Source organism: Taeniopygia guttata, chromosome 2, assembly GCF_048771995.1.
Source record: "Taeniopygia guttata chromosome 2, bTaeGut7.mat, whole genome shotgun sequence".
In the NCBI taxonomy this organism is placed as follows: domain Eukaryota; kingdom Metazoa; phylum Chordata; class Aves; order Passeriformes; family Estrildidae; genus Taeniopygia; species Taeniopygia guttata.
In genome coordinates, this window is record NC_133026.1 from 49,769,295 (window position 1) to 49,791,727 (window position 22,433).

At 38.0% G+C, this 22,433-nt stretch overlaps 1 protein-coding gene across 2 annotated transcripts in view; it reads right to left on the reverse strand.

The window, feature by feature from the left end:
• CNTNAP2 (contactin associated protein 2) overlaps nt 1-22,433 on the reverse strand; it is a 1,027,622-nt gene that overhangs the window by 103,167 nt on the left and 902,022 nt on the right. For both annotated transcript variants that reach the window (XM_072924024.1, NM_001193337.1), the window contains 1 exon segment: nt 9,215-9,385. In XM_072924024.1, the coding sequence (XP_072780125.1) occupies nt 9,215-9,385 (171 nt within the window).

A 22,433-nucleotide genomic window follows, 5' to 3' on the forward strand; every position in this document is an offset into this window, starting at 1 on the left:
TTTGTGTAACTGATAGCTATTTTTTATTTTGGATGAAAGGCAAAATAAAAGCAGGCGGTAATGTTCATGAAATCAAATTTTGTCTGAGCATGGTAAAGCATCAGAGAGGTTTTTGGAGCAGAGAGAGTGGCTTATTTTTGTATGAAAAATTGTTATGAATTTGGCACTGTTCTGAAGCTGCTGAGCAATGTGTTTAAGTGCTTACAAACAGACACAAGGATATTGACGCCCCTCTCAAATATGTCACATTTGAATGTAATAAAAATCAGTCAAAACTGTAAATTGTGCATCGTACTTAAAGTGGTAAGAGCCTGGTGCATGTTTGAAAACTAGACATCCAGACTGTCACTTTTCTGTGATGTGCTTTTATGAAAGTACATTCCCTGTGTCCTTTTCTTCCTCTTCTGTGGGGTTTTCCTTACTCTGTAATTTGTTTATTAGCTGTAGGTTGTGCTGTGGACTGTGACTAGGACTTGTAAAGGTGTTTAGATGCCTGGGTGGTAGCTACTGAAAAACTTTTGCTTCACAGCAGGGTCTAATGATGATATGAATTTATTGATTTTTCTGCCTGGCTGTGTAAGATTTTGCCATTTGTAGTGCCTCTTTTATAAGCAATTTTTCATGGCTATTTGTTTCTCTGTGGCTGTCCAGGGTTACCATCAGGGTAAGGACTTTGTTGCACTATGCACTTTACTACCACAATAAAAAAAGGCCATCCAAAATTATGACTCAATTTTCCTTTAGTATAGTAACTCTGTATATGAAAAGGGTATTTGTGAGGGGGTGGGGTAGATGGACCCAGGTAATTGTGTCCCAGGTAACTCAAACTTTTATTAACAATTTGAGTCAAAGATTTTCTGCTCTGGAAAATATACTTGTAATAATTTGTAATTGCCAAAATCCAGGGTAGATTTCCCAAAATTATATCTTCCCAAGAAGATATCTTCGGTATTGTTCGCTTTTTATCCTGCAGCAGGAAGAAGTATCTACTAAAAATACAAACCAGAAGTAGCATGGAGTGGTACAAGAGTGGGAAACAGAGCTGACCTGTTGGAGGTAAAAATATATTCTCAGACTTCACGGTAATTAGAGGTAGAAAACTCGATGCAGTATGTGAGTGAGGGAGCTGCCTGGTTTAGCCACCTTTTGTGAACAATTTTGCTGAAGTATATATGAGTATCAGAAAATGCAAAGCCAACAGGACACCTGTTTCTGTTTCCTGCTGTAGCAGTGGAAAACATAAAAGGGTGTGTGAGAGGATTTATGTATTTATAACAGATTTGTTTCTAAGATTTTGTATGAGTACAGAGCTGTCTGCAGTGCACAATTCAGACAAAAAGCTCTATTCTAAAAACAAAGTCAAGACATTTAGATCAAGAGAGTATAAAAGGTCTAAATTATGCAAGATAGTGTTATGGTAGCCTTGTCATAGTAACTGCCTTCATGCTCTTAAAAAATAGATTACCATTTTATTAACTTTTTAACAAAATTTTACATTAAGTTTTTTTTTTTTTTCCTTTCAAAATGTAAGAAGATGTTCAAAGTCTCTAAACAAAAAGTTGTGAGCAGAAATATTCATTTTCCTAAGAACAATTGTAGCAAGGCAAGATAGAAAGGCAGAACCTGAATGGAACATGATTTAACAATGAATTAATTTCCATCATGATTTAAACTGATTTTTTTTAAACTACCATTTAAACCATAATGAAATGCTGCAAAGCATTAGGAAAATCTGTGGCCAGAACTCTATACGAACATTTAGCATCTACCTACAAACACTTGGGGAGAAAATAATTATATTTACTTGAATCAGTCTGTTGACATAATTTGAATTAACCATCTGCATAAATATTTTAAGCACCATGGATACCATTGTATTATTATTATTAAAAACACCTCCACTTTCATTATATCTAATCTTCTAGTCACAGAAAACCTTTTTCTACTTTAAAACTGAATTGCCTTAGTAAAACCAATAAAGACTAATTTAGACTTTCAATAGACTAACAGAACAATAGCTAACACTTCATCTAAAAAGTTCAACTTAAAAAAAAAAAAAGTAGTTTTCAGAGTACCAAGATTCTGTTTATCTGCTTAGAAGAATGATTCTCAAAAATATCTGAATAATTTAGGCCCAGAAGACCCACAGGATTCAGGCCACATAGCCTCAGGAAAAAAAGAAGCTTGGTTGGAACCTTTCAGATTTCCTCACTCACAGCATTTCAGGTTATGGCCTGATGTTGGTGACTGGGATTAAAAGTAAGAGTGACAGTGACAAAAGACAGTCAGGTCTTCATGTGCATCCTCCCCCACCCCTCCTTTTTGCTCTCTCTGATGGGAAAAGAAGTATGTCCCAAGAGGAGAACACCAGGTGGAAATTGCAGGAGGAGCTCTCTGGATGCTCTCATAACTGATGTATTCTGGAGATGGGGGAACTGAGATATTTGTGATTGGCTTTAGTACACATCAACCTGCATAAAGGCATAAAATAATGAGAGTTTTCTGGTGTCTTTTACTTCAAATTACAGGTAATTACAAAGAATATGTAAACTAATGGAATTACCATATCTTCAGTGACTTAGTGACAAGATTTTACCCTGCATTCAATCAAGGTAAGACAGCCCATAAAATCAGCAAGTGAAATAGATATCATTGCCTAACATGAGAAAGACACAAACAATATGAAAGCATAGAATGAGTTTACCAAAGTCAACACAGTGGATATCCTTATTTGATTACAAAAACCTCTGATTTTTGGAAGAAGACAATTGTTAGAGATTTAGCATGTTTGATTTGATTTTTTTCCAAAAAGAGCAGCGATAGAAAACAGAATTGCAGAGATTGTTGATGAGATGGATGAAGTACAGGTCATCAGAAAATTAGAGGACCTCTAATTTGTTTTGGGTCAAGTTATATTTGGAATTATAATAAATACCTTTGCACAAGAAGTCAGCATATGCCTAGGTTTTTTTTTTTTTTTTTTTTTTTTTTTTTTTCTGGTAACACAAGGTTGGAGAGGTCAAAAAACCCCAAAAACTTAACAAACAGTATCCCAGTATAATCAGCCAAAAATTCCTAGGACAAATGGGCAGCACAAGAATGAATGTCATTGTAGAGGGCACTTGGTAAACCATTATCAGAATTAATGTCGATAGTTTGGATTACGTGTGTTGAAGAAAGAATTAATTCAAGGTGCAGTGAGTAGGGAGAACCGTATTAACTTAACAAGAGAATGGAACAAGACAAAATATGTTATGAGAACAGATTATGTGAGTTTGTCTTGCTTAACACAGCAATTAAAATCTGAGAGAAGATATGATTGCACTACAAGCATACAAGAGAAGAGTAAATGCTAGGAAGTGAAAACAATTAGTTCAGCCAAAGAACAATACTGAAACAAGAATGCATGGCTGTAAAGAAAAGATGCAAACCAAACTGTAAGGAATTAGACTTCTAGAAAACAAAGATGTGAGTCTGAAACAGTTGTCCAGCTGGCAAAGTTTCAAACTATTTTCCATAGAGAGTTGCATAAATTTAGGAAGCTAGACACAGGTTATGCATTTTGGCTGTCTCTGACTGTAAGGGTCTAAAATTAAGGACCCAGAAGGTTTGTTTCTGTCACATGCCTATAGCATCTGAGAATTTGTGCAGCATAGCAAATTTGTGCTGCATCTGTGCAGCATAGCAAATATTTACTTTCTGCATAAAAATGATTAGCACACATGAAGAAGGTAACAAAGCCTCTGCAATGTCAGCATGTAGCAGGAAGTAGACTGATAAAGGACAAAGGCCTGAGATGAACTACTGCGTGGTAGTGCCAGCAATAGTTTGCCATGTATTGCATGTTTTTAGTGCAAAGCAAAGTCAGGGACAACTATGCTCTTTGAATGTCAACCAGTCCCACCTTGAACTTCGTGTGAGCTGTAACTGATTTATAAGACACTGCACATAAAATGACTTTTAAAGTGGCATTTATGGCAATGAAAAAGGTGTCCAATCACCCTTGAAAGGAGAGGGGTAATACTGAGGGGATACACTGCATGGTGAAGGGTCATGAATGCCATATTGACATTGAGGGACACCAAAGTAAAGCAACCTGTAACTATAGTCTGCCATAGTCCAAGTCAATTAAAGAAGATGGTCTTAATTTCCCCACAGCCTTGTGACTAAAAATTTCCACTGGTCAGTTTTAGCCTGTTCCCCAGATGGATTGTTAATTTGCTGCCTCTGGCTGGCTCACACATGCCAGACTGGGCACCTATCCCCATCTGCTAATTTGGAACAAAATAGAGGTGGAACTGGTCTTCTCAGATGAGTCATAAATTGGTTTGTTTGAATATCAGGAATTTCTGCATCACCTGCCTCATCTGAAACAGAATCTTGTCTTTCAAAGAATGGTGCTTGCAGTTCTTCAGACCAGGTTTTCTTTTTGTTTGTTTGAAACATTCATATTGTCCTGGAATAGAATGACAGTTTGCAAGCACTGTTGTAAAAACGTTTGGGTCATAAAGTTCCCAGAAGAAATGTAATGTTTTCCCACTTAATTTAATAACTTCTTGTGGGCCTCTGGGATGAAGAGATTCCTCAGTGTCCTATGCATTCTTTGACATGTGGCTAATGCAACATGCTTTCCTAGGGGAGTGTTTTATAGAAAAGTGACCTTCTGCTAGAAAAACAAAATAATAACTCAATTAAAAGAAACAATGAAGGTCACACCCGTTTCCTTACAGAGGTGAAAATCCCAGTGGTGGAAAACATAAGCTGCATTTATTTTAATATATGGACTTTGAGCATCATGTAGAAAACTCATTGCTATGGTAGAATTGCGTTTTAGGATGCCTCTGGAGAAAGACGTGATGGAATTATTAAAATTTGCAAGAAAATATATTAATCAGTCATGTGTTAGTGCATTCAGCCTGCAGGAATGAGGAGGAATCTGGGCAGAACCAAACAGCCATGGGAATCATGGTCCCTAGTCTGTCACTGCTTCTTGTCTGATTTTGGAGGAGTTACTTATGTCTCAACTAAGTAGCGTAGAAACAGCTGAGCACCAGAAGCAGCACGGGACCTTCCATGTGCAAATGTCAGGTATTAGAGTGCTGTGAGCATTCCCTGCCCACAAAGCAAGCAAACTCATCCTGCAGCCATGCCACTGCTCTCATTAGCAAGCTACTCCATATGATCCCTTTCACAGCTGCCTCGTTCAGTGATCACTCCTTGGGGAGACTTTTAGGGCACTTTCAGGGGTTATCAGCCAAGTGGCATCCCTGAATGCAGTGGTTATAAATGTTCCCAGCTTTTTACAAAAATTAATAAGAAAGATCTTTCCTCTTTTACATGTTAATGCCAGGACCAAACACAAGCTGACCTTATCTCTAAGCCTCATTTATTTCTGTTGCAAAAGTGACTTGCTGTTTATCTCAGAATAGTAACACTGAGACACAATTCATTAATGTCTGTGGATTGCTTTGGGGTTCTGGGATGAGAAGAGCTACAGAAGTGAGTAGAATATCTCTTTTATTAGAATTATATGACAGTTTCATTGAGAGAGTTTTCTGGAAACAGTAATGATAGATGCTTCTTTCCAAATTACTATAAATATGCCCCTTCAAAATTTGCTTTCAGGAGCAAATCTTTTCCAAAACTTGGGATATCTCTCAAACAGAAAATTCAGATGTGATCTATTTGGCAAACATCTCAGGTATGAAGTAGCTAAATTTTCATAGTCATAACTCTAAAGTCTTCAGTACATATTTCATAAAGGTACAAAATACACAGAAAAAAAAAAAGAGAATGCATTCTAAAAGAGAATGCATCCTCTCTTTCTCACTCTAAACCCCAGTTTTAATTTTAAAATAATCTGGAAATTTTGACTAGAGATGGAAGCCCCGTCTTACAGAAAAATTAATACCTTATTCAACCATGACCTTTCTAAGCAATCCTATCCATTGTCAGCTGACCAGCCAGCGATGGAAACAATGGAGTTCTGTAGATTTACTAGTGTACGTAAAAATTGAGGCTTCAGGTAATTCTACATCTCTGTCAACTGTTCCATGCATGGTGACAACTACAAGCCTGCCAGAGGAATTACTTGATAAATGGAATAGCTTCAGCCACATTCATAGCAGCATTTTATCCCTGACTTTTTCTTGACACCATTCCTTGTCAGCTGTTTGCAAAGTTATTTCTGAAATCAAAAAACCATGGTCTTCCCTTCCTTCCTCTATTCCTCCTCCTCAGAGATGGCAATCTGAGCTTTTTGCTGAAGGCAAATGAAGTCACCCTCCAAGATACTGCAAATGTCACCTCTTTTTTCATATAAATCAGGAGAGTTAGAAAATCTGTGCAATTATTAGATGCTAAGACAATATAAGTCTCAAGAATTATTAGACTCAAAGACAGCATGCAGTAAAATTATTTAATGAGTGTTCCTAGTAGCCACTTTTGTGCTCAGAATAAAACATGCAAACTCCTTTCCAAAGACTTGAAGCTAAGAATTTTAATAGACTGAATGATTTTTTTCCCTAATGCATTCACCAAGTGCAGCAAGCTGATTAAAATACTGGATACTGTAGAACCTTTTGGTTTCTGGTCTGCAGAGCTCAGCTTATACGTCATTAACCATGCATCACAGGTACACACAGCTATTTTACACATAAGGGAAAAAGAAAATAGAATTTTTACATGCAGGATGCTGGTTTTAACATTTTCCTTTTGGAATGGTAAAAACTAAAGAAATTGAGAACAGGCTTTGTAGGAAGTCATCCTTCTCCAGTGAGAACTGTACCTGTATGAGAAGGCAATGAACAGACAAAAACAATCCACTGGGTGCGGCACAAGAGCTTTCAGTAAACATGTGGTGATGGTCTTTTTATGTAAAAAGATTGTCTTTTATGTAAAAAGCCTTTAATACAAAATAGCTGTTCTATTAGAGAATGTGATAGGTAGCTAAAAAGCAGTTTGCCAAAGGAAAGCTTCTTCAGAGTTTGGGAATAATTCTGTAATTACCTTACTGACATAAATTTATGTTCCTATTTAGGAACAAATTCACATATTAATTTTACAGGACTTCTATAAAAAGGAAACAGGCTTAAGAAGCAGCAGAGTTTACTGTAGAGCCATGTAAGGTACGTCTGAAATTCTGAAACTTTATTCTTCATTTAAATGAATTACAGAAAACTGTAAGTGCAGACTAGAACAACCCCCCCCCCCCCAAAATACATAAAATAAACATTAATTAATAAATGTGTTATTCGGAAGAGAGAGTGAGTTGCTCTTTATTACTGAACCCACTTTTTCATTTGTGACCTGTAGGACACTTAAGTCACAGGAAGGCCTTTTCCTGGGACTCTAAAAATTTCAAGCAATAGTTTCCAGAAAAAAAGGGTAGAGTGAATGTAACTATATCAAATGAACTGCTTTGTATTATTTAGCAAATATAGTCTACATAGTTCTTACAGTAGTTTTTAATCTTTTCTTCCAGTTGATATTTCAAATTCTTCCATCAAGAACTTATAATCTTAAGTTTAGATTCAGGGGCATGAATCAGAGGTTAAATTTATGCATATGCCAGATCTCAGCAAAGTCAGCGGATCTCAAGCATAGGTTTAAAAAGGTTTAAAATTAAAGTCCTGTATAATGATGCTCTGAGCACACTGCCACTTTCTTGAACTGGTACATCTATTCAGTGAGCCACTGCAGCATATTATTATTTACCCTGGGCTGAGCTCAAAAGAATTTTAGTTGCTGTCAAGTCACCTTTACACAATGATAGTGTCACTTTTAAGCTAAGTGACCAACAACATGGTTGTTCTGATTGCAGTGGATGAGAACATCTCCTATAAAGTAGAAGAGCAAGAAGCTCTGAAGATGCCCACCTCAGCTGACTGTAGGTACTACTTAAATTCAAAGAAAAATCAAAAATAGCTGCCACTTTATTATTAAAAGGCTTTGCCCCTTGGTAAAGCCAATAAGACTATTCCCTGTGACTCAATAGGAGCAATTTTGATTCACTGAAGTTGCAGATTAGAGAATTTGGATTAAGCAATGTGAACTAAATTTGTTGTAGAAAGGAAAAAAAGTCACCCAAATGGACCTTGGCATTTTATTCTTACCTGGAGGGAAAAATTTAAATGCATTTTAAAGGAGCCTCTTAGTGGTATCTAAATTTCTACATTCTGATTTTTGTGTTGAAACTTTGGGAAGTGTTGACAATGGCTCTTTGCTTTCAAATTAGATGTGTGCATGTAAATCACATTGAATCTGCACAAAAATACAGATTATTTAGGGTTCACAAGCCAACTGGTTCTCTTTCAACACTAATGACTCAATGACTTTTGTATGTCAACATTTAGATGTAGGTCCTTGGCATCCATGAGCAGCTCCTGCAGCGAAAGGAAGCACACATGCTTTTCCCAGTGCCCCAGTGCTGGAGTGCAGGGAGGCTGTAATGTGCTGCTGGAGGCTGTAATAACAACCACACATAGCACACGGGGCCTCTCCCTGCTCCCGGTTATGGCAGGGTCAGGGGAGAACAAAGGAGACATAAAACATGTTTCCCCTTAATTCAAATGTTTCAACCCCACTAAGCAGAATTCAGGCACAGCTGAGGATTTCAGCACCTTCCTTGGAAAGTTTGCCCCTGGGCCACTAAAAATGGTTTGAATAATAAAATTGACGTGCCTCTTGGTGTCATTATACCCTCTTTTTCAGATCAGCGATTTTATTAACAGATAATGCTGATAAAGATTTATTTTTATGAGATATTTTATGGCTTTTAAATATCATATGCAAGTTTTCAGCTCTTTGGCTCCTTGTAGTGCTGATTACGATGGTGCCTCTTTTTCTTCTCTGCCCTGTTTCCAAAGCAACCATGAAATAAAATAGAAAAGCAGACAGAGTCGAAGACATAAATTTTGAAGAAATAATTCTGATATGCAATTTTGAAAACCCTTTTCAAGGTCAGTGTCCTTTTTGTAATTGATGTTACCAGTTTTATTTGTCTTTGTATTTTTCCCTCAATAAAAAATTAAAATGTGCTTCAAGCACTCCTTTCACAAAAGGCAACTTGAAATCATGTCAAGCAGCTTGATTTGGAAGTTTTTCCAGGATTTAGACAGCTTGCACATTTTACTAAATGGTACACATATTTTAATAGCTACTATTCAACATACTACTTAACTGCCGAGAACAGTAATAGGAAGCCTATACTTACATTTCAGCTCCAGTTTGATGAAGTCAGTGTTCCCCAGATTCTCAAGAAATACCCCATCTGAGGCTGATGTTTTGAAGTAGAAAGAGATGTCTGCACTGGTTTCCCCTTGGAAGGTGGAGAAGTGAAGGTAAGATGATGAAGTAACGAAAGAAGCCGCGTTCCAGTAATTCCCTGCAGAAGATAGACAGGAAACACATGTTTCAGTGCTCTCTTGAAGATGTTGGAAAAGTTGGAGATTTTAAGGTTCATCTATGCTACAGTGCTGTCTGTGCTGTAGAAAGAACCCCAAGCACCTTGATTCTTGCTACCTCCGTTTTGATTTTCTGGACATGGTATGTCAGGTTTTAGAAGACAGAGCATGTTAACAGTAAATTTATTTTCAAGCTCTTAATTTATCATGTCCAGTCATACTCAAATGTTGTTGTTATATTTTTATTATAGTAAGACTATCATGGGAGATCAGACAGGGGGGCAAAACACTAATTTGGTGTCTGCCTCACCTCAGGCACTTGCTTTGCTTTCATATATTGCTGCATGTGTGACTTGTCTTCAAAATTATTCTACACACCTACACCTCCTCCTGAAAGTGTAGCCATGTCTATTAGAAGTCTATTAATTTAAATCACAGGAAAAATCCAGTAAATGAAGCTAATCAATACAGACACAATTAACATATGAACTTAATAGTCCCCTAGTACATTCCCACTGGAGAAATTTAATAATTAATAACATCCATTACTGTACTTTAGCTAGTATGACAATCACATTCAGTGCAGGGTACCATTACAATGCAAAAAAAAAAAAAAAAGTCAAAAGATATAAGAGCAGGTAAGATTCTCTTAATAAGAAGATCGTAAGATTCATAAGAGAAGGCTTTGGGGTGACCTAACTGCTGCCTTCCAGTACCTGAAGGGAGGTACACGAAAGATGGAGAGTGACTTATTACAAGCGCGTAGGGGAAGAGAGAATGGCTTCAAACTGATATCCAGTAGGTTTAGATTAGATATTAGAAAGGAATTCTTTGCTGTGAGGGTGATAAGGCACTGGAACAGATTTCCCAGAGAGGCTGTGGATACCATATCCCTGGAAGTGTTCAAGGCAAGGCTGAATGGGATTCTGAGCAACCTGGTCTTGTGGAAAATGTCCCTGCCCGCAGCAGACTAGACAATCTTTAAGGTCTCTTCCATCCCAGGCTATGTTATAATGATGATATAGGTGATACAGTAAGCCAATGAGAGACTGAAACAGCTCATTCTAGTTTAATCAGAATACTTGTGTATCCAGCTTTAGAAATTTATTAGAATATCACTCATGATGTCACCACAGCTGAGTCCTTAGTATTCCAGCTAATAGACACCATACTACTACTTTCCATTCCAGTCCAAAGTCCCAGATACTGGTTTTCCATTGTTGATTACTGAAGTAGGTGACAATGCTATTATTTGTCTGTTTAGTACTGGATGAATATGAATGAGGATGACTGAAGCTTCAGAAGATCAGCTGTGATGATATATTGCTCTACTGGCCCACATCCATTTCAGAAGTTTTATTATTTGAGTAATTATAATCTCTATTAAACTTTAAATTGAACATATGAATTAGCAGGTTTTTAGGTATAAATAAAAGCATATAAATAAAAGCTTTCCATAGTACTATTTCATACCCTCCAATGCCTCTCAGAAGGATTTAGGATATTTAGAAACAGAAGCCATTTTCCATTTAGTTCAATGCATCCCAGGAGGAAATTCGTAATTGAGATTTTGTGTGTGCATATGTGTAAACACACATTTGAGCAGCGAAAATGGAAAGAAATAGGCATTCATGAAACAGGTATGGGTTTGTAAATTAACCAGTTAGGCTAGATCAGCTAGTTTTCTACCCTCCTTATACAAATCAGTAATTTCCAGATTGAATGCTACTAATGTTTTTTAATAGAAATGTCAATAATCTTTGTATCATAAGCCTGCATGGGCAAGAAATATCTGCTCAATATTTGCAAGGTTGTTCTCTGAAAACATACCCAGTGCTAAAGCAGCACAGATAAAAAAGGTAGTGAATTTTCTTTTCATTCTTGATCTCAGGTCTCTTTCTCTCTCACTTTTCAAAGTGCTCTCTCAATATTAGGGATGCTTACGGTCTAGATGCATGAATGCTTTGTCAATAATCTGTAAATACAGGGTCCAGATGGACTTTGTATATGCTCTTCCATTTGCAGATGTACCTGGACATCTCTATCTTATTTTCCTGGGACGTACAGATATGCTAGCTGCTGGCAAACCCTCAAAAAAGATTTTACTTGCTGAATAAACTCACAAGAAATAAGTGGGACTCAGACAAAAAGACAGGAATATATTAATACAATCTCTGTTCAGGAGCTAATTTAGCTGCCCTGAATAACCTTGTGGAAATGCTTTCATGTCTTTGAAACTTAAATAAGTATTTTAGATCCCTAGCTTTACATTCCTTGAATATTACCAAATTTGTTAGCCTAAAATATGAAGAACACACGACAAGTAAAATTGCTGTGAACGAGAGAGCTATAAAATTCAAGTACTACTGGAGATAAATCTCTCTTCAGCAAGAAAGGTGTCCCAGCCACCTCACTTCGCCAAAAGAGACCAATCCAGTATATTATAATTAATATTTCAATAAAGTAAATAAGAGTAGGACCTGCTATATGAAACAGCTATATATTTTGCAGTATTGTATTTACATATTTTTAATTATCTTGCAAACTTGAAACCATTACATGCATTTTGACATAAACTTAGTCTGCAATGCTGGGATATCGTGGGTTAAATCCTTAACTGTGAGAATTAACCCAAGTACATAACCCAAGTGCATAACCCAAGTTCTGGTTTGCCTCTACAGGGCAGCAGTTTTCAGTTGTATGTGACCAGTCGGACTTTTCAGAGTTTTTAGGATTGGTATTGTTTGTGAATTTATCCAGCAGGGTCTAGCCCTGTGGCAAAGATTTCACATCTTTACCACAGCACACTTTCAAGGACTGCTGCTTCTGAGTACCACTGCAGGGCCAGATAGGCAGGTGGGTTCAGATGGAAACCTCATCACCTTCTTATTGAAACAAAATGTATCAATTTTTATTTAGAGCTACATCCAGACTGCTGAAGAACTCCATCACTAAGGATTTTATATTTAATTCAAAATGGTACAATTTGACTTTGCAGAAAACCTTGTCTGCAGATGTTATTGCTGAGAGGATAAATGCAAACAATGCAGACAGAATTGGAGAATCTGTACCTTCAGAGAGACACTTTCAAAGACTATTCATGAGAAATTCCTATAAAGATAAAATCATATTTTTGCACTCTAGTATACATTCATCTCAAATCAGTTTAAGGGGAAAAAGTCTTTTTATTAGGAGTACAATAGAAATGTTTTGCCAAACATAAATAATGATTTTTATCATAAAATGACATCTTTTGTTAAGAAATGGGATCCCTAAGGAAATACTGTATAAAAATCCACTTTACACACATTATTACAGTTTCTTGCTAGGAACTTTTATCAGTCACTATGCCTGAAAATTTCTTAGGTACATTTGGTACACAATTCTTTCCTCAAGTGGTTTGAACATATTAATCCTACAGGCATTTTCCTCCAACTTTAGGCTGAGAAACTGTAGATGGAGAAAACTAGGACTGGAACTTAAACCACGGAGTAGACGTATGGCAGCAGGAATATCAGACAGAAGGTGGGAAAGGGAGTTTATTTAGAAAGAACACTATAAATGATAAGTTTTTAATTTATAAAAATACCAGAGCCCAAGGATGTTTTTTTTTTTTTGTATTATCTGAAATACAACTTTATAATTCCACATTCTTCTTTGAAATCTCAACTATAATTTTGTATTGAAGACCATGGCACTGTTGTGCGGTTCTGTTGTTTTAAACTCGCTTAGTGTTTAAATTTAACTTAAACCAATTAAACAGGTACAGAGCATGCTGCTGTCATGGAAGCACAAATACAAATCTATCAAGCCTTTTCAGTTGTTTGCAAGTCAAGATAAATGCTGAGATCCCCCAAGACATGGCTGTGTTTTTCATAAAATGGCATTTTTCTTGGCAATGGCAGTAAGCCTTAGGACACAGGGCACGCAGAGGCAGGAAAGAGAATTGCTGACCACAGTGCCAGAGGAAACTGCCATGGATATTTGCCGGGATCCAAGTTCGAATCAGAGCTATAGCTGAGAGAGAGGTGCTTCAATGTACCAAGCAACACTTTGCGATTCCATTTCAATTTGTGTCAAGCTTGCTCACAGCTCTCCTTCTCTGCTGTGAAAATTAAAATTCAACTCGTTAAGCTTCTGCAAAACACTCTTACTGCTTTCTCATTAGTTTTCCTAACCCTGAGTTACGGTGTTCTTTGTAATTTGTATGATACAAAAGTGTCTCTTCTACTGCTCCAAAAAGACTCAGCCTCAGACAGGTGGCTACACTGTAATTGCAAAGGTATAATTTTTACAAGAACAGCAATAGTCTGTAGCCACAAGAAACCAGCCCAACTACAAAAGCTAATGAGAAGGGACATCTTAAATCTCAGATAAAAAGCTGAACTAAGACTTGAAGATTTTTCCCATAATACAGATGGGGCAAACACACTTTGGCCTGATTTATGCAACATGAACAGGCATCTTTTAATGTGTGGCAGCTCTGTAGCTTGAAAACATAAAATCACTGGCCTTATAGTAATCAGCCTTTCAGCTTCTTCCTTGCAACATTTTTGTTCAGAGCTCCCTTGCTGGCTCCCATCAATATCTTCTTTCTTAGCGTGATTGAAATTCATGCTTTAACACCATCAATTTCACTTTTACATTTAAACCCCATTGAAATGGATAATGGCAATACCAGAACTGTAAAAGACATCAGTGCTTTTAGCCCTGCTAGGCGATCGCACTAGAGAACGAATGCTGCAGTGTCAGGGAGCTCTTATGTATTACAATAGACCAAAAACCTCCAGGGCCCTCATCTGCAGCAAAACAGATTTTCTATCAAAACCATTATGTGAATAAAATGTAAGAATAGTCTTCTATTTCAGAGGAGATGGATGTGTGAATGGAAAACTGTTCTGTGGCACAAAGTAATGGATTGAGATTATCCATACAATTATGCTCAACAAATCAAGTTGGTGGGGATTTTTTCCTTTCTTCTTTTTCCGTTCTGAGATAGGAACTTATGCATGCACACAGAGCAGTTTGGGTATCAGTACAGCAACAATCACACCTTAGGCTCAAGCCTTCAGATCCATTTCAAAGTGGAACTGTCTGTAATGAAAACCAAATTTGCTGTTGGACTTTCTATTTGAAAAGTCAAAGAAAATTGGCAGTGTTTCTTGCCCTGAGTTGTACTTTACTGTGAAAGATGTAACCATGACCACAAAGCAGGGCAGATACTTTTCTGTCATCAGTGCTAATCTTAGGGGAGCTAAGATCACAGCTTCAGTCAAGCTGGAGTGGGGGGTGTGTTGGGGGAGAGGAGAGCAAGGATGGCAAGTCATCAGCATTCTCTCCTTTGCTGGGAGGACTACAATGCCAGTGGCTTCTTCCTGACTGAAATATCTGCTCGGTGTCATTTTTCGTTGTACTAACATGCTTTTAAACATTTGTTTTTCTCTGGTCTGCAACTCCATGCCACACTATGTTTTACTCTACTACATTTACTATATTTAATGCACATATAATTTACTATGTATGGTAATTTTTGCATATCTTTGATTTCTTTGGTATCCCTAGAATCAGTTTTGACCAGCTCCAGTCCTGAATTTATTTGCTTGTTGGTGAGTCTGTATCAGTCAGTGCCCCACCTTACATAGTCCCGTGCTTCTACCCCTTTTCCCAGAACCCCATGTTCCCAGTTATCAGGACTGCTAAATATATGCCAGCTGTGCATTTCTCTGCCCATTGCCATTATCTTTATTGGTCCTGTGCCTGGGCCTCAACAACCCTGCAGCACTGCCACAGGCTGGAAAGCTGCTCAGAAGAAAGGGATTTGGGATTGGCAGCCAGATGGATGCATGAGCCAGCAGTGTGCCTAGGTGACCAGGGCATCTTGGCCTGTATCAAGAATAGTTTGGCCAGTAGGAGTAGGAAAGAGATTGTCCTGCTGTACTCATCACTGGTGAGGTTGCACCTTGAGCATCAGTGTCCAGTTCTGTGTCATTCCCTTCAAAAAGGACATTGAGAAGCATATCCAAAGAGGGTAGGGAAGGGTCTAGAAAACATCTTATGAAGAGCAGATGCAGGAAGTGGGGTTGTTTAGCCTGGAGAAAAGGAGGCTCAGGAGGGACTGCCTGAAGGAAGTTTTAGTGGAGTGGGGGTCCGTGTCTTCTGCTATGTCTTAGGTAAAAGAGTGAGAGGAAATGTCATTAACTTTTGCCAGGGGAAATAAGATCAGCTCTTACAAAAAGTGTCAGCATGAAGCACCTGGGGATATGATTTAGATGATTCAAGCAATTATGGTGGTGCTGGGTTGACAGTTGGACTAGATGGTCTAGGAGACCACTTCCAACCTTGATGATTCTGTGATTACGTTAGTCATCAATATCTCATTCTGCGCAAAGTAACTGCTTTTTATTATTATCTATATAAAATGGGGTTGTACCATAAGAAGATAAGCAAAGGCAAAACAAACTAGGTATAGTACTCCTGCCATTAGGAAAAAAAAATTGTTTCATCTAAACAAAGTTTAGAGAGGGCTCAAAATAGTCCAAGCCTGGTAAGTCTGTGGCCTTGAATACTCCCTACCATACCCGAAGAGTAACTAGAGATAGCAATAATTTATTTATTGGGCTGTGGGTTAACAATTTATCAACATCACAGCAGAATATCACTTGAAAAGAAGCATGGAAATTGCTACTTAGTTTAAAATTAAGACGGTAGTGTCCTGACTTACTCAATCCAAACCTGAATCAAGAAAAATAAGCCAGAAAGAGCTGCTACACACAATGTTCCCTTAATTGTATAAACATCTTTTGACCACACACAGGAAAAATAATCCCCAAGTGAACAGATGGAGAGTGTATTAGCACTGTATAACAGCAAACTGATTTACACCCTAAATAAAAATATAGGTTGGATTTCAATTTTCAACCTAAAACTAGCTGTGTATCTTTCAACAAAGTACCAAATGGCTGTAAGTCGAGAACAAAACCTGCTGGGAATATCAATACATATAGAGATGAGCTCAGAATTAACAAAACAGAAAACTTAGCTCTGCAGTGGCTACTATCAGGTTAAAGACAACTCAGATTTTAAAAGATAAATTCTAGGTTGCAGAAAATTTCTTTACATTTTCATTTTTATACCTTGACTTTTTTTTTGCATTTACCACCTAGTCCAAATGCCTGACCATTTTAGAGCCGACCCAAACTTAAATCATGACTTTAGGAATGTTGTCCTTAAACACTCTCTTAAACACTGACAGGCACAGGGCATCAACCACCTCTCCAGAAAGCCGGTTCCAGGGCTTGACCGCTTTCCCAGTAAAAAAATGCCCCCATGTCTAACATGAACCTTCCCTGATGGATGCAGCTTTTAGCCATACTCTGTGTCTCCACATAGTAGCAGGGAGAAGAGTTCAGCACCTTATTCTGCACTTTCCCACCTCAGGAAGCTGTAGGGAGCAGTGAGATCACCCCTCTGCCTCCCTCGCTCCAAACTACACGAGCCCAGTGCCCTCAGCCACTACTCAGAGGTCATTCCTGCCACCCCTTCCCCTGCCTTGGTGCCCTCGGCAGGACACGTTCAAGGACCTTTACATCCTTCTTCAATGGCAGGATCTAGAATTGCACAGAGTGTTCAAGATGAGCCCAAGAATGCTGGATACAGCTGGATAACCACCTCTTTGGACCATCAGTCTTGCTGTGTTTGATGCACCTCAGGATGAGGTTTGCCCAGCTGGCTGCCAGGGCACACACTGCTGACTCCTCTTGAGTCTGCTGTGAACCAGCACTCCCAGAACCCTCTCTGCAGGGCTGCTCTCCAGACACTTCTCTCCCAGGTTTGGTTCTGACATAGCTCCATAGGGCAGAATCTGGCATTTTGACTTATTAAATTTCATCCCATTAATCAAAGCCTAATGATCCATTCTCTCCAATTCCTCTGCAAGGGCTCTTGTCCCTCAAGAGAGTCAACAGCACCTCCCAGTTTGGTTTAATCAGCAAACTTGCTGATGGTGCATTCAACTACTGCATCCAGATTGTTGATAAATATATAACCCCTTCAATTTCTGTACTACCCCTGAAACTCAAAGTAATTCCTCAAGGCTTCTCTTCTGGAACTTCATTGCATGCACCTCCTCTGAAAGGGAGATCCTGAAAAGGTTAACTGTCTACTCATTTGGGTGGTGACCTCCCACTGATACCCTTGCCTCCTCCAGTTTTGGGGAGGCTGCTTGGTCTTCACCTTTGCATGCCTGACACTGCATGCTTGACACTGCATGCCTTCTTCTGCATGCCTGCCACTTCTGTGACAATTGTTGACCTCATTACAGAACTTATCATCTTTTCATGTGGGCCCAAGATCTAAAGCCCCAAACTCCTTTAGGCATAACAAGATACTGAGGAGAGAGTAAGCGTACTTAAACAAGTATAAATGCAGGCAAGTCTTACATTAATTCTTTAGAAATTAAAGAGTTTCTTCCCTATTTGGGATCAAGTTGAGTTCTCTGGTCAGCAATGAAGGACATAAAATAACTTATATTAGCATTGCAGTAAGATGGATAGCAGTTTATCAGCTGTCATTATAAATTATCTGTTTTCATAAAGATTCTCAAGTGACATAACAGTTACAAGACACTGATCAATGGATAGAAACAGAGATGCTAAAGTTTGCTTTACTCTGCCAGTCACTATATTTGCTGAGTGAGGGAAAAGTGCAATCACATTTATCAGTGAAATGTTGGAGTCAATAAAACAGATTCAGTGATGCAGAAATGTTTCCAGCACCTGCTGTGTTTCCTGCAATCATGTTTGGAAGATCATTTTTCAAAACTCTTGCCTCCTGGTCACAATGCCTAATCACGATACATACCCTGTCACTACTGGCATCATTACTTTCATCCATCTAAACAATGAAAGGTCCCGATCTGGCCTGGTTTACAACCTGGAGCTCTGTAATGTGCTGATAGAGCTTTAATGATGCATGTAAACTGGTGTCCTTTCAGGGGAATTTTTTTAAACAATAACTGACCTGTAAACACGAGCTTGATCACCACTGTGCCCCAGTCAAGGCAGTATGCCATGGTGCCAGAATGGTAAACATTAAATACAGAAGCCTGCTGCTGCCCACAAACCATGTTACTGTGAGGATCTGATTCCCTGCTGTCCCCTATATATTGGTGGGTGTTTAGCTGTGCAAAACAGTTGTGAAGCTCTCCATTCCCACCTAGTAATGCTGCATAATCACCATATGCTCAGCACATAGCTGTGCAAGATGGAAGGCAAAGACACAAGGACAATAATATAAAAAGAAGGAATTTTCTTAAGAATTCAGTTCCTCTGTGGTACTAAATCTACTCCCTGTGCTGCAGAGGTGAACTGCAGGAAATGGTAGCTCTCTGCTCTCCAGATCCTTGGTAAAGTATGTGGATAATGAGATGCAGCTCTAGAGCTCTGTAGAGCCAGAGCCAACACCACGTGAACATGATCCATATCCAATTCTTCTGCCATTCCCATTCGCTCTTCCTGGCATGATGTTTTAAAAGAAGAATGTGCTGAGTAATCTTCACACAGCTCTTTCCCTCTACATTTTCTCATTTTCTCTGCTTAGAGTGACAGTTTTGTTCCTATTTGTGGCTTTGAAATCACTTGTGTTTGGCTATGGATCTGGACTCAGCATCCTGGCTCTTTGGTCACCTGATTTCCTCTCCTAGACCAGCTACACTTTCACACTGGAAATTTTTTTTCAGAATTAAAATGTAAGATGTAATTTATTCTTGATGTAGTACATTAACTATTCTTCACGTCATTGATTCCATTGCTATTGACAGAGATCATGGAATTATTCTGCTTGATCTTCTATTACTAGATGGGTTTATGAGACTTCTGAACTAGAGCTGAGAGTATTTAAGTCACAAGTCATAAGTAAGTCCTTTGGTGAATTGTAGTCCTCCAACCTGATGAAACTTACCGCTAAAATAATTTGCTTGAAGTAATCATTTAATTCAGCAGGTGCATTAGTACAGTCATGCTGTTCTACTGCTTATTTGTAGAAGTATACTTTTAATGACTCCTTTGTTTATGTCCCAGTTCTCAGTTATTAATAAATAGTTCAGATATACATTAAACCTACAGTTGAGTAAAACTATCTTCATTCTTATGCTGCCACTCCAGTTTTAGGTCACTGTAACGTTATTCCAAGTCCAACTTCCCTTTTTTTGATGTGTAGCTTTTATGGACCGAAGCTATTTATACAAGCATTTGCAAAGAATTTTAATTATAGAGATGGACATTGTGTTCCAAACTCAAACAGCTGACAACTTATCACCTCCATGGCCTCCCAGTCCTACATTGCTCTAGGAATTGAGAAGAACCACTGGAGTCCATGTTAGGTACCATTCCACCCTAGACACTGGTGCCTTGCCTAGAACATCTGCTCTACTGTGTGCTGTGGCCCTGGAAATGCTGCTTGATATGGCTATGTTGATATAGACTTCCCCCTTCTGACTGTGGGAAAAATGTCTTTGCAAAGTAATTTTACAGTTCATTTCTATATCATCTATGGCAGAGAAACTTTTCACATGACTGCATTTGAGCATTGAACTGCATTGAACATGCATTCCCTGCCTGTTCCTTATCTTTAAAATAACTAATTAAGACTATCACTATGTCCAAATATCTTCCTGTGATCTGACTATCTCAGCAATGTCCTAAATCCAAGAACACAAAGAAAGAATACCCACAAAATTTAAATTAAAAAATAAAAGTTTCTTAGTCTTAACATTGCCATCAGTGACACTTGTAATACTGTTATCAGAGAGCACAGTTATATGGGCAAAGGTGGGTTCCCCGTAGAAAGGTCAATTTATTGTAGGAACTGCAGCTTTCCCTCTTCTAACAGGCATTGGGTAGTCACACTTCAAATTCCACACAGGTGGTGCAAGCAAATATATGTCGTGTTAGAGCAAATCTAAACCAGAACACAAATGAAAACAGTTTAGACTAAATAGGCTGTCATATGGAGAGAGATCTCCTGTTGTAGCTGAACTCCTGTTGCAGCTTAGTTGTAATAGCACTGAGACCAAGAATCTTAAATGTATATATATGATAAAATGCCTTTATATTAATTTAATGACTATTAAACCAATCAGAATTTACAGATATACAACAAAGGCTTTACATAGTACGTCCCAATAAAAAAATACCAGCTATACCATAAAAAAAAAAAAAATCTAGCATAAACAACCCATGCCAAAGACTTATCTTCCCTAGAGAACCCCTCCCAACCTCAACTATTTTGTATGAACAGCGTTTCTGGCTTGTATAAAAATTACAAGAAACATCAATACAAAAATTGAAATGAAATTAGTATTTTGGATGTGAAATGGTTTGTGGAAAACAAAATATAACTGCATCTGCAGGAGATCTGATTCTGACCTCTTGTAAATCACTTAGACATACCTCTACTGTTCGTGGCATTATACAAAATTTAGACAAATCCGAGAATATTTACTCAGTGTTTACTTCCCAAATCTTTTCCATCTCAGCCAAAAGACTGTGCAGTGAAAGAGAAAAGGGCGTGAAAAAGATGTGTCATAAAGAACCAAAGTTATTTCTTTTTCTTTTTTTTTCTTCTTTATTTCTTTCTTGCTTGCCTGCCTGCCTTCCTGCCTTTTTTAGTCTTTCCCATGCTAAATGTTTATCTACTAAACAGTCATCCAGAAATTTGGACTTGTAAAGAATGTTTCAGCTGGCTTATAACAACAGAAGATTGCAGATAAAAACTGCCTTTAGACATTTTACAAAGCGCAGCACGGAGTGGGAAAAACATGAACATCTAAAAGTAGACTTTCAGAACACAAAAAGACACCCTTGCAGTGAAGATTTTGATCTGAAATGGAAGGGGACTTGGGGTAAAGGCATTGTGCCATAATTTAGTCATTCTAAATTCAATTTCTTGGCTCTGACATTCTTAGCATACATGACCCTGGCCAAGTTTTTTATGGCTTATGCCTCCAGAGTCTAAGATCTCTGAGGTGAAGAAAACACCATTTCTCTTTTTTCCCTCTATAAAGTGTTTTTGAATCTTGGAATCTAGGACTATCAACATTTGCAGCACATTGTGGTTACAATCTTAGGCTGCAAGAGGCAGCTTTTTTACTTGAAACAGAGTACAAAACTTGGCTGGAATTTGAGCACACTCCTGTGATACAGGAGTTGACAATAATTTTCTACAAATTTACTTCTTACCCTTCACATTGTCCAAATGCATTGGTGTTGCATGAAGTCATTAAATGAGTGTCAAAATATTGTGAAATTGGAGAAGAAAATGTGGCAACATTATTTATGGATGAAAATATATGCATGCATAAGTACTAGATCTAGCAACACTTAAATAGCAAAGAGGACATACTTTGCTATTTGTTTAAAAGAAAATATTTCTTCATAGTGTTTTGTAACCTTGCATGACTATAATTATCTCACAATGACCAAGATACCTATCGTGGTTACTCATTATGACATTTCTTTACAATATAAATATAAATAAATGCAATAAGGTTCTTTGATTTTTAATGATTACTGGTGATTTTTACTCAGGCTTTGCTTGAACCTCAAAAGCAGTGTATCACTTCTGCTGTCATGCAGCCCAAAGCAGAAGGCTCCTTAGGAATCCTTTTATAAGAAAAATAGACAAATATCTGACATGGCAGATCTAAACCTTTTGAAAGGGAACATCACAGTCATGCTTATTATCACAGGTACTAGATCAGGCATTTGGTGTTGAGAAAGAGTTGAGGCTAACCTAAAGAATCAGAACTATAGTCTATATTTGGTCTAAATAAGAAACTACTCACAAGTTGTGAAGAGTTTGGGCTGCTGACGCCAGAGGTGTACTTCACTTTGATCTGCAAAGGCTTTCTTCTTCTGAAAGAGGGAAGAGCTGTACTCTGACACTTGACTTTACAGTTTTCTTCATTGCGAAAAGATAGTATTTGTGCACAGCAATCTTGATTTTCAAATAAAGAGGAAGGGCACAAATGGA